This window comes from Siniperca chuatsi, linkage group LG19 (genome assembly GCF_020085105.1).
Source record: "Siniperca chuatsi isolate FFG_IHB_CAS linkage group LG19, ASM2008510v1, whole genome shotgun sequence".
Lineage (NCBI taxonomy): Eukaryota > Metazoa > Chordata > Actinopteri > Centrarchiformes > Sinipercidae > Siniperca > Siniperca chuatsi.
In genome coordinates this window covers 16,873,688-16,886,378 of record NC_058060.1, presented here as the reverse complement: position 1 = coordinate 16,886,378, position 12,691 = coordinate 16,873,688, and the positions used below count along the sequence as shown (strand labels likewise).

The following is a 12,691-nucleotide window of genomic DNA, read 5'->3' as shown; positions in this document are numbered from 1 at the left end:
TGCTTATTGTTTTTAAATGTCATTCTACTGTTTTTGTGCTGCCTATGTAAAGCACTTTGACTTGCCCCTGTGTTTGAAATGTGCTAAATGAATAAAGCTACCTTGCCTAGAAGGTTATGGGGAAAATATTGTCAAAGGGGTGTTAAAAAGGCACGCACAATACCAGGACCCTAAAACTGAATCCATCATTAATTTTATTATTTCCACATGTGCTTTTCCTACTGTGACATGTCAAAATGTTTTACATGGAAAAGGCCTATTGAGAAATTGTTTGAATTTAACAGCTGCTCAAGCATCTGGGAATTCAAAATGGGAATAAGAATACAACTTTCCTTATTAGTCTGGTAATGTAGTCTAAAATGTCTTAAATCAACATGTAATAAACTCTACTAAGCTTTCCAATTACATCAACCTCTCATCCACCTGAAAAAGCCCACACAGAATATTATAAATCTAGTCTAAGAGTTCAGAGAAAAGCCCAAAATAGCGTATGTGCAGTCAAACTTGGCCCCTAGTAATTAACATTCATAGAGGAGCTGTTAAATTTTGGGAGCATTTTAAAATAAGCTTCTCCCCATCCGCTCCATTTCTAAGATATTATACTTGCGAGTGGAGAAAGGGGTCCTTTAGCTGCACTTTATTATCCAACAATACAGCATCCAGAACGCCCCTCAGTTCATCAGCTGAACTAAACTTGAAATAAACAAAAAGAACATTATGTACAATGTAGGTGGGATACATACAGACTGTTATTTGGTGCTGATACAGGGATTATACTGTGCCACATTATCAGATTTTCAGTAAGTAAATCCAAACTGAGGAAAACAGTTTAAGGGAACGAAGATAGAAACAAACCTGTAGTATTTCTAAAATGTGACAGATATAAAGTCTAAATGATTAACAGTCCACAGAACAACTCAAAGGTTATATGAAGTATGTAGTATTCCCCCTAAGTGCTTTTTTTGGGGGATTACTACCCACTGCCAACATTTTAATCAGTTGTTCAATAGGCCTAAATGTTGATAAAATAGAGCATTTTTTACATATGTGATAAATGTTTTGGTAATGTAAAAAAAAAAAAGCTGTTGATGTCAATAATTTTTAGAGCACAAGAGAGAAAGGCTGCTTCTTTGTCTTGATTAGAAACATTATGCTCCAGCAGAGGGCAGTCTGCACAAAGGTTCTGTATTGTAAACATCCGCATTGGATGAGTACTACAAAATGAGTTAGGTACTTATATAGGATATAGGACAGAAAGATCAGCAACCGCCGCACACTTTACAGAGCATGAAGAGTAATCCAGCCCATATCTAAGATTTTTCAAAAGCACTTACAGTACACACAGCTTTACTTGATCTGTAGTAGATATCTGATATTTTCTTAGGAAAACAAAAGGCTATACTGTTGTAATTTTGGAGGATCATATACAAACATATTACAGCTAAATAGCAAAAGAATATTTTGGTGGTAAAAGATAAAATAAGTACAATAAAGTCACAATAAAATCACCAAACATTTCCATAAAGTCACTAAATTACAATCAGGATATTACAGGCCCAGAGATTTCTCAACAGGGGTCAAAGGGCCCAACCCCTTTCACTCAATCTTTTGTGCCATTCAGTTGTGCAGGGCTGTAATCCCAAACTGGCAAGCCTCTTAGGAAAGATGATTTTCAATCTGCAGAGCATGTGGTTTCCTCTGTTCGAACACATGGCCTTACAGCTTCCCAGGACATGTCAGTTCCTGGGGAACAGCTGTCACATGTCAGATTTCAGCTGATTCCACTTGAGTGAGTGTCAGTCACTTTGGCTGACTGTTTCCAATTCAGTCCATGAAAAACCTTTAGACCTACTGTTATACTCTGTTTTCAGTTATTTATTTTAATCTTTTAGCACAATGTCCCTGGAACATATTTTGCAAATGTGCGAATGGTACTTTACTTTTAATTGGTAGTAGGATTTCTCCTTTAGGGTAGGGAGGTTTTTTTCTTATAGATCTGGGCTACTGTCTTGAGGCTGTAGTGGGAAAAACAAATACATTTAATTTGAAATATTAATTATTCTCTATAGTCATGCACTATGAAGAAAACATACATAACAGAAATGTAAAGGCAGGACTCTTAAGAGAAACTTTAAAAAGAGATTCATTTAAACAAAAGAGCAGTTAATGACAATAGGGATGGGTGAGGTTGTGACGTTTGTAAAGAGAACCATCAAAATACTGTAAGCACATGCACGTAGTATTTACAGTACACAGCTGTGGGTCTGGGTGGAGGGTGGAGGATGGTTAGGATGCAGATCGTGAGGTACACCACTCTGAAACCTAACAGCATTATTTCCCACAGTCTACCATTGCTGTGATCTGTGAGAGCCAGAATCGAGCCTGCAACGAGACTGATGTGCAGCACGTCGAATGGCGCCGCTCGCTGACGCAAGACGTCACAACGTGGGCCAATACAGTCCCTCCGTAGGCGTGTCTTTTTTCTTGTATTCCGATTGAATCGGTCCAGTTTGTATTAGTTGGAGTAGAGGAGCAGGAAGAACAGGGGAATCTTTCACTAAACACTGTAACTGTGGATACCGGCCGTTCACGGCTCCGTTATGGCAGATACAGAATGATATGAGCTCCAGTCGGGCTCGCCAAATCCTGACGGTTTTATTGTCGCGGTGCCTGAATCTTACCAGGCTGCATTTACAAGGATGCATCAGATGATAACTGCGCAGGGATGCCTCGGCTGAACATGGACAAACAGGGCGTCTGTTACAATGATGAAGGCTTCTTCCTTTTTGTTTTGAACACGGGCCACCCACAGAATCACTGCAACGCTCGCTACGGACAACTTAAACGCTCCTCTCATTCGTCGTTCCCATGAAGAACATTGCGCAGTGCAGTGAAAACGGGATATCGTGTTGTGGATTTCGAATTGGTGGTGAATATATTACCTAATAAGCTTGTTTTCAACTGGGTATCAATTCCCAGTATAGGCTGTATACATCCTACAGAGCGAATTGGTGCACAGTCAATGTAAGGAGCCTTGTCCAGTGGTGAGACCCATTCTGAGGGTACAGATGAGAGGCAAACAATATCATCAACCACTGAAGTTGACAGCGCCTTGGGAGAAGGATGCTGGCTTTGGGAGGAAGCTCAAAACCTACAGGAATCATACCAAGATAATAGCACAGCCCGGGATCGTGATGAAAGTCCTCCGCAGGAAGAGGATTGTGTTATTTATGGCCTATTTCTTACTGCTGGTCCTCACTATGCTTAACTTGGCTAATTATAAATGGACTAAAGAGCCACAGCAGTGTAACCATCAGATGAGGAGCACCACTTATCAGAGCAGATCTGACATTCGCTTCCTGTACAGGCCCTCTCTGGCTAAAAAGAGACAGCTTATCTATGTTCTGACCACGTGGAGGTCAGGCTCGTCCTTTTTCGGGGAGCTTTTTAACCAAAATCCTGAAGTGTTCTTCTTGTATGAGCCAATGTGGCACATCTGGCAGAAACTGTACCCGGGTGATGCAGTGTCTTTACAGGGGGCAGCCAGGGACATGCTTAGCTCCTTGTACCGCTGTGATCTGTCGGTTTTCCAACTTTACAACAGCCCCGGGGGCAAGAATTTTACATCCCTGGGACTATTCGGGGCCACCCTTAACAAAGTGGTGTGCTCTTATCCCCTCTGCTCAGCCTACAGAAAAGAGGTGGTGGGGATGGTGGATGATAAGGTGTGTAAAAAGTGCCCCCCTCAAAGCCTTAGACTGTTAGAGGAGGAGTGCCTCAAATATAATACTATAGTCATTAAAGGGGTACGCATTTTGGACATTAACGTGTTGGCCCCACTCATGGAGGATCCATCCTTGGATTTGAAGGTGATACACCTGGTCAGAGACCCGCGGGCAGTGGCCAACTCCAGGATCAAATCCAGACACGGCCTGATAAGGGAGAATTTACAGGTGGTCCGCAGCAGAGACCCTAAACTTCGCCGGATACCTTTTGTGGATCCTGGTCACAAAGCCAACAAGAAGGATGGCTCAGACTACCACTCCATAGGAGCCATGGAGGTGATCTGTGACCGCACCTCCAGGACTTTGAGGACTGCCTTAAACCCACCCAGCTGGCTGAAGGGGAAGTACATGGCAGTGCGGTACGAGGACCTAGTCGAGAACCCAGTGAAGACCTTGCGGAACATCTACCACTTTGCCAACCTCACCACCAACCACGACATTGAGTCATTTGCGCTGAACATGACCAGCGGCTCCAGCTCATCCTCTAAGCCGTTCATAGTCTCGTCCAGGAATGCCACACAAGCTGCTAGTGCATGGAGAACAGTGCTCAGCATTCAACAGATCAAACAAGTGGAGGACTACTGCCATCATGCCATGTCTGTTCTAGGGTATGAAAGAGTCAGAACAGCCGGGGAGGCTAAGGACTTGAGCAAATCACTACTGACACACTCCAAACTGTGAAAACGTTCTCACCACCAAAGACCTTTTTAAGTTAATGTTCATTTTGCATCGAGTGCCGTTTCCTCTTATTGTGGAATTAAAGCTTTACTTTAAATCACTGTTCAAGGAGCTCCGCTAGCCACTTTTGGAATGTATTATGTTACCCTCAGTTGAACTGCAGTGAAATTTGAAAGGACCACACCTTTTTTATACTGGAATATTGGATGTGTTTGTCAACGCAAGGCCTACGAACAATGACTCAGTGAAGCTGCAACAATGAAAAAGAACAACAACTGTATAATTCATGTATCATGTTATGAGGACACAAAGTTGATGTTTTGGGGTTATTTTTGAATGTTCAAAACCTTATAAAAAAAAATCAGTTTTTTTAGTCTCCATACTGTCTGTAAAAGTGAAAATAGTGGATGAAAGAAAAACAAAAAAACTGATTTTAAAAAAGCTAATTGCTAATGTTTATTTGTAGGAGCTGGTCAGTCAGAGACAATCAATAAATTGGTTTGTTGATGTGCCATAGGTAGAGTTGTGATGAGTAGGCTACATCAGAACAACAGTAGTGCTATTTCTAGATACATAAAAAAGGATGTTTTGACTTTTGTCACTAAATCCTTGTAGGATACGACACAGTGTGTGATATCATGCACTGTGGACAATGTCATGGCTCTGGAGCTGGAAAATCTATCTCTCAGTGTCGGTGTAAGCAGTCTGTTCTACCATTTCTAATGTTTACAATTGCTTGCTCTTATGAAAACACATGATCTGGGAATATTGCATTGAGTAAAGTTCACAGTTAAGAAGACAGTTTATGCATCTGTGTTGACCAACCCGTACTGCTGTACATGTAAAAGATCATGATCAAAAACACGCACTAGACCAGTGGTTCTCAAAGCCTGGTGCATGAGGCAAGGTTCCCTTAAAAATAAATATAAAATAAAACCCAACACAATGAGCAACTGGATTTAATCAATATTGTAATAACAAAAAACGATATGCTATTAATATGTATTTTGAATTACATATAGGTTTAGTAATATTTTTGTTTCAAGGCAAATCTTATGCACCACTGTGCCTTCCCTCACCATTTGAGAACCATTGTGCTGGAATGATGTCATACATTTTTGCTATTTGCTACGTAACTTAAAGCTGCCCTGTGGAGTTTTCTTGTAAACAAAGTTTCTGTTTACATTCAGCGTTTCTCACCAAAACGCACTATATGTATCTTTGAGATGTATTTAACGTGTTGAATGACTTTCCTTCCTCATAAAACAATTGCAAAGCAAATTTTTCTTCAAATTTTGAAACCTGCACACCAATGTTTACTTCCTGGCAGTCTTCATCGTCCCTGCCTTTGCTAGTGCATTGTTGTGTTTCTTGGTCCTTTACCGCTAGCTGTAGATCAGTGGAAACCATTGGCAGAAATGTGTACCCCGTTGTCCGCAAGCATGTGCATCCTTGTGCACGAGAACAAACCAAACGGGGACCCATGCCTAAAAACATTGCTCTGTAACTTTACTAGTGGTCAAAAACTCCACAGGGTACCTTTTTAAGTATGCGTCATGAAAATGTTCATTAGTTGGTAGAAGTAATTATTACAGTTACCTGCGTACTTCATTTTCAACGCAACCTCAAAAATCTCAGAGAAATGGCTCAAAAAGGGAATTACACTACTTAAACACAAAGTTAAAAGTATAAAAGTTAAAAGGGGCACTTCATGAAAACCACAACAAAACGGATTTTTCTCTTACTCCGATGTGCTGAAGTTAAAAGTTCACTTCAGTAAAACAGCTCAGTTACATTTGGTTCGTGATGCTCAAAGTGCCCAAAAATTACACTTGTAAAGCTCAGCAGACAGCATCAAGGTTACACAGAAAAGTTGTAAGACTGTAAGAGAAGTTTCTTCCTCCTGCACAGAGATAGATGCTGTAGCTGGTGGGCGTACGTCAATGTGTAGCTGAAAAATGAAAACATTGAAAATAAGTTTTGTGGTTCATCAGGAGGATATGTCATATGTAGAAAGAGGCATTGCTATTGAGTTTTCAAATGTCAAATTTTAATGTCTTACTTTGGGCATTACCAACCACATGCATTACAGTGCGTTGTGTTGGGGTGACCTATTGTACAGGTGACAGCTGCAAATCACACCAAAACTAACAAGATTGTACTTTGAATTAGATTTTTTAAATTTTTTTTAAGTTTGTTGTTTTGGGAGAACTCCTCCTTTAAGGACAAAACTAAACCTTGAGCATCTCCATCTGAGGACTGAAAGAGACAAGCATTCCATACATGCACCCATGCATTCACAACATAAAATGGAAAGCCCTCACTTCAAGGACAATGGCTTTATTAATATGAGAGAAACAGTCTGCATATTCACTAAGCCTAACCTTCACAGATGTGCAGTACACAACACCCTGCTTCATGCAAGGGGAACGGGGCCCTGAGATTTATAATGATGCACTCAGAAAGCAGCAAAGTGCAATCCATAAAGAAGTCTCACTTGCTGATACTCTCTTTTCCAAATGCTGTTAATAAACTTAAGCATTTGGAAGTATTCTAGCCCGTCGCAGAGTGATGAGCAAGACGTGGAGGGAGATGAGGGGGTAATAAATTCAGTGGAATACATTCTGAATGAGTTAAAAGGATTGCAATAGAAATCAGTGCTGTAAAAGTTTAATAAGGAGTTGGGGAAGAGCAAAGCAAAGTTGGCACAAAAATACTTTTTCTAGGGAGACACCATAGCTTTCAATCACAGTAGATGATCATGAGAAATTTTCCCTAAAGCTTGAAACCAAGAGGTTAAGTAACCAAGTAGCATGAAGCTGTTCCGATAGCAGTTAATGTGTGACTTGCATTTTCACCACAACTGTTACATTATAATTTTGCTTGCTGTGTGAAAAGTGCACTGTGCACACATAGATTAATTTCTGCTTCCTGTTGTTGTGTGATGATGAATGATTAATCATTCTATTTCAGCTATTAAATTCCTTGAAACTGGAGCAAAACAAGCCAAGAAAATCATCAACAGAGTAACAGAGAGAGCAGTGGCCTTTGTAATTGTTTTTTTCTCCCTCTGCGAGTGTATCTTTGCATGCATGTCAGCACAAGGGGGGTGACCTTTCGGGAGCCATTGTAATTCTGACTCCCGGTCGGCTCCTCCCAGATGCCCTGGCCAGTGACCCCATTCATTGTGGGAGGCAGGGCCTTAGTCTCAGGGCAGCAGGGGCTGATAAACTGGGGTTAGAAGTGACTCTCGGATCTTCAGGCCTCCCTAGCAGCATCTGGAGCAATGCCAAGGCCCAGGTCTCCTTCTAGCAGGTCATCCTGGTGCTCGGATCCAGAATCGCCTCCTATAGATACAAGCTGGTTCTCTGTTTTCTCCAAATCGAAGGTGGAGTCATTTGGTTCAGTCTCACACAGCTGTTCCTCATCCTGAATGGCATGTAGCAAATGATAATTGATAATTTTAATTTCTTTCTATTTTCTGAAGATATATACACGTATGTAGTAACACAAGGGAAGTCTTACATCCTGGACACGGGGGCTGCTGAAGACTCTGGCAAATAGCCCACACCACTTTGGCAGTGAGTCGGTCAGCGGAGGGCCACAATGTGTCAGCAGTGGCTTTAGATATCTGCGACCTTGTTAAGGCATGGTGGCAAAGGCATGTAAGTGTCAATGACAGTAAACAGGGGAGAGGAAAATTTTTGGTTTTAGCCTTTTGCCTATTCCAAATCTGACCTCAGGCCACCGAGTTATAATTGTAATAATTTTAGCAGAACCAAAGTATATCTCACTAGTGCGTATGTGGAAATAAGTAATTGTAGTGCTTTACTGACGTATTTTAGAGGATTCATAAAGGTTCAGAGGATCAAGCTGTAGCATCTTAGCTCTTTAGTTGCTCAGCTAAGTATGTTAATTATGGATGGGACCAAAGGAGTTTGGGGGGATGTTTATTGTTTTAGATGTGGGAGGGTAAATCAGAGGCCAGCGACTATGTTAGAAAGATTTGGTTAAAGTGAGTCATTCTTCTCTGGAAAATAGCATGTCATACATGCATCCATAAATGCACACTATTTTTATACAGGAGGGAAAAAAAGCAAATGTCCCATAGTTATAGTTCTTATTTTGAGAACTATAACTTTTACATTTGCTTTTACATACTGTACAGATGTCAGCACTAGTTCTCTGTTTAAAGATCCCAGTCATTGTCACGCTGCATGTGCTAATACACACCATAATACACGTCTGTCAACATCTCACTCAAGTACTCTTGTTTCCAACCAGTCTTTAAGTTGTTTTTATGCATGAAAAAAATAAAAATATAAAGTACAACAGAGACTGCCTCCCTTCCACCAGGCACAGCGCAGTGAGAGCCTGAACAATGACACAGCCATTTTCAGATTTCACTGACATCATTGCACTGAATCCACATAATGAAATGTTAAAATGATAAACATCTATGCAGGTATATTAGGCATACTATTCCCCTTATTGTCAGCTTACTGTCATTATGTGCCAGTGGTTTTCCATTTTCAACATAACATACTGCAGAGAGTTAGAAATTAGTCAATCAAGCTTTAGGTGATTTTGCTATTTTTGTTCCAGATTGCTAAGTTGTTAGTATATTTAATACACATGCACAATAAAATATGCAACAAAGAAAGACTTTCCAGGAGGGTGGTGCTCTATAGAGCAGTACTGCAGAGGCCTTGATCGTGATAAAAATAATCAACTCACAGGGGAAAAAAGGTATCAAATGGGGTGTTATCTTGTTTCAGGCATGATGGGTCAGTCTTGCACTTGATTGAAATCTGAGGCAAGGAAGAACAGGTTTATAAACGTGTTTAAGTGTTGATGAAAGGTAGTACAGGCAAGCATATTTCTGATCAGTTGTTGAGAGCAGGAGTAGAAAGGGCTGTTTTCGCCAGATGCTATACAGATACATCAACAAACACCCGATATGGTAGGTAGTCACTTGATAATAACAATGACATATTATACACCCTCTAACACCTCTTTTCATACCATATTTCTGCATACAGTAGCTTGATGACAGCCGATCTTGTAATACACTTTATTTTGTAACCTCTCCATTACAGACCCTTAAAAATGGCAGCATACTTTCTAGCTTTTAGCAGTAAAAATAGTTCTGATTCATAATTGCCCTTCTGTAGATGTTCATACTTTGCTCTCCTTGTGCCTTGGAAAAAAAGAAAACTTCACCAATCACCAATTTTGGGACGAAAGCAACCTTTGTACCTCAGAGTCTATAATGAATAATGTGGGACTTAAGAGGTGGCACACAAGTACACAATCCCCTGGCATAAGCACAAAAAACTAAGAGGAAAAATTATCTAATATGTTATTTGGCACCAATTCTTACATTCTGGTGCTGTTATCAGCAATATGCAAGTGGTGGGAATTATGGGCACCATTCTGCCAGCTAACAGGATTTATTTATAAATGTCACAAACGAAGAAGAGAGAAAAGAGGGCAGGGGATGAAGAGGTAGAAAAGAGGAATAATGACTTCCTTGGGACCAGCAGGAGTGAGCTGTTTTCTTGTCGGCACGGTGTCCTCCTGTTCTACACTGGCATAATAGTAGACAGCGATGGTAATTATAACTGCTAGAGCTGCTTTCTGCTCCACAGTGGTGTCAGGTTGTTTGTGTGTGTGTGAGAATGTGTGTGGGAAAAGGTGCTGAGTAGCTGTGTGGGGGTAGAAGTCCAACTGCTGCTTCAGCTATCATCACGGCAAGCTCATTCCATTCCTACGTGTCCCACACATCACCTTTTCCTGACCTTTCATCAGTGGAGGAAAGTAACTTCAGTAAAGTTTTGAGGTATCTGTACATTACTTGAGTACTTCCATTATATGGTACTACATATATATATATAAATATACATATACATATATATATACATATACATATAAATATATACATATATATATATATACATATATATATATACATATACATATACATATATATATATATATATATATATATATATATATATATATATATATACACATATATACATATATATATATATACACATATATATATATATACATATATATATATATATATATATATATATATATATATATATATATATATATATATATATATATATAGGGGAAGTGAAATATTGTACTTTTTATCCAACTACATCTAATAGCTGCTGTTACTAGTTACTTTGCAGATTCAGATTTTACATACGACTCACATCATCTTATCAATATAATTACAGATTAAACTACCCAACAGTATGTAAAGTAAATACAGTAAAATCAGCTTCACTCTGACCAGCTACAACAATAAAATGCTGCTTGTAGGTTAATTATAAAAATCCAACAATATAATGCATATACAACACTCTGCATAATGATTACTTCTACATGTCTCTCCCACGCAATACAAAATGTCAGGAGCACATGCACAGGTGCCACCTCCCTCTAACCATTACTTTTTGAATGGTATTGTTTATGCCTTGCTACTGTGGTATATTATATAATACCATAAATATAGGTAACACAGAGAGATTTAACTCCCATGTCACACCACATACTTATACAGAGACCAAGCCGACCATATAATACAGCCACCCTGGGTCTCTTAAACACGGGTGGCCTCTGGGATGCCAGAGTCAAAACAAAAACATTGGTTGCCAGCCCTAAAACCACAGTTTGCAAACCACTTCAGCAGGAAAGATCAAACAGGCTTTGATGTCCATCAAATTCTGTACTTAAGAGTAAAACGTTTGTCTTAATGAGCCTTAAAGCCAGGCTGACAAGGAAACATTTAAGGAACCAGCAGTACAGTATGCCTTAGATGAGACACCAGCAAGCCAAGTTGAAGCTCAATTACCTGGCAGCAGGATCCAGGCCGAGGCTCCCGTCACCTGGTCCATATCAAAGCATCTGCATAATATGCTGCAGTAATACTTGTTTATCCATTTTGGTTTTTGTAAGAATTAAATAAACAAGATATAACATGTTAATTAGTGAGCTTTAGAGGTGCTGGTAGGTGGATTCTATTACCTTCAGGCTAGCTAGTTTTCCCTGTTTTCAGCCTTTATGCTAAGCTAAGGTAACTGGCTGCTGGCTGTAGCTTCATATTTACTGTACAAACGTGAGAGTGGTATCAATCTTCTCATCTAACTCTGAGCAAAGCAAATTTGTATTTTCCAAATGTCAAGAAGAATCTGCTTCTTACATGACTAGTACTAAGTTATCTTACAAAGTATGCTAATTTTCCTGTCTAGACTGTTGTTTAGTGTGTATAATTCTGTGTCACATTAACTTCTGCTGGCCACTTTTGAAATTCCATCAAATATTGACTGAAAAAAAAACCTTCACCAGTTCAAAACTGTATTGAACATTTAATTAAGAATATATATCTGCAAAGAATAAAAGTTCCTTTATGTCTTTTAGGCAGTAATTGTGACAACTAGCACAACCGGTTCTGAGAAAAACAGTGTCTAAGTCAATGCTCTTAGAAGCTGCAAGACACAACAAACAATGTAATGTAAAACAAAGGACATTGGGAAGGACATTGAGTCATATGCAGTTCTGTGTAATGCAGGATGTCACAAGGTATTCAACAACATTAACACTTTTTTGCATTTTGTGGATTAACAGCCTGAACTGAAAATGGGTTTGATTAGAAACTTTGTCATTAATCTTTACACAATACCTAATGTAATCCATTAGTGTTGTTTTTTTTTCAAATAAATCAAAAGTAAAGCAAAAAATGTATTAACCCCTTTGCAATGATTTTCCAAGATGAGTTTAAATCTATTCAGTTGTAATGTGAAGCACAATGTTGGTGGAAACTTGGCAGAGTTTATTTATTCATCTAACACCATTCTGTGAAAAATGGTGGTGGCGGCAGTATGTTGTGAGGAGGCTTTTCGGCAGCAGGGACATGGAGACTTGTGAGGACACAAAGGAACACTGAAGAGGCACTTCTCACAGAATATTTCAGAATGTTAGACATTAGAGCAAATCAACGATATATGAAAATATCCTTTTAAATACCTTAGAATTACTTGACATAGTTGTTCACAGATGCTCCCTATTCAATTTGATTGAGATCAAGATGACATGCAAGGAACAATCTGAAAAAATCTCCAAATCTAGTGGGGCAGTGCAAATACAGACATAACCAAAAACCTAAGGCTGTCATCGCTGCCAAAGTTGTCTCGAGTAACTAATTACTT

At 39.4% G+C, this 12,691-nt stretch overlaps 2 protein-coding genes across 3 annotated transcripts in view; one reads left to right on the top strand and one right to left on the bottom strand.

The window, feature by feature from the left end:
* The first annotated feature begins 2,201 nt into the window (after window positions 1–2,201).
* chst2b (carbohydrate (N-acetylglucosamine-6-O) sulfotransferase 2b) lies at window positions 2,202–8,795 on the top strand. The gene has a single exon (XM_044176295.1). It carries the CDS (start codon window positions 3,069–3,071, stop codon window positions 4,464–4,466), a length of 1,398 nt encoding a protein of 465 aa, XP_044032230.1. The 5' UTR covers window positions 2,202–3,068; the 3' UTR covers window positions 4,467–8,795.
* The window catches only part of LOC122866537 (sodium/hydrogen exchanger 9-like), a 60,143-nt gene continuing 53,943 nt past the window's right edge, over window positions 6,492–12,691 (bottom strand). For both annotated transcript variants that reach the window (XM_044176293.1, XM_044176294.1), the window contains exons 15-16: window positions 7,989–8,094; window positions 6,492–7,892 (exon numbers count right to left, since the gene is read on the bottom strand). In XM_044176293.1, coding sequence (XP_044032228.1) covers window positions 7,722–7,892; window positions 7,989–8,094 — 277 coding nt within the window. In that variant the 3' untranslated portion in view covers window positions 6,492–7,721. The remainder of the gene's footprint in view (window positions 7,893–7,988; window positions 8,095–12,691) is intronic.

Excerpts from the sequence above, each read along its gene's own strand:
- chst2b (XM_044176295.1), top strand. The coding sequence starts at position 3,069 with ATGAGAGGCAAACAATATCATCAACCACTGAAGTTGACAGCGCCTTGG.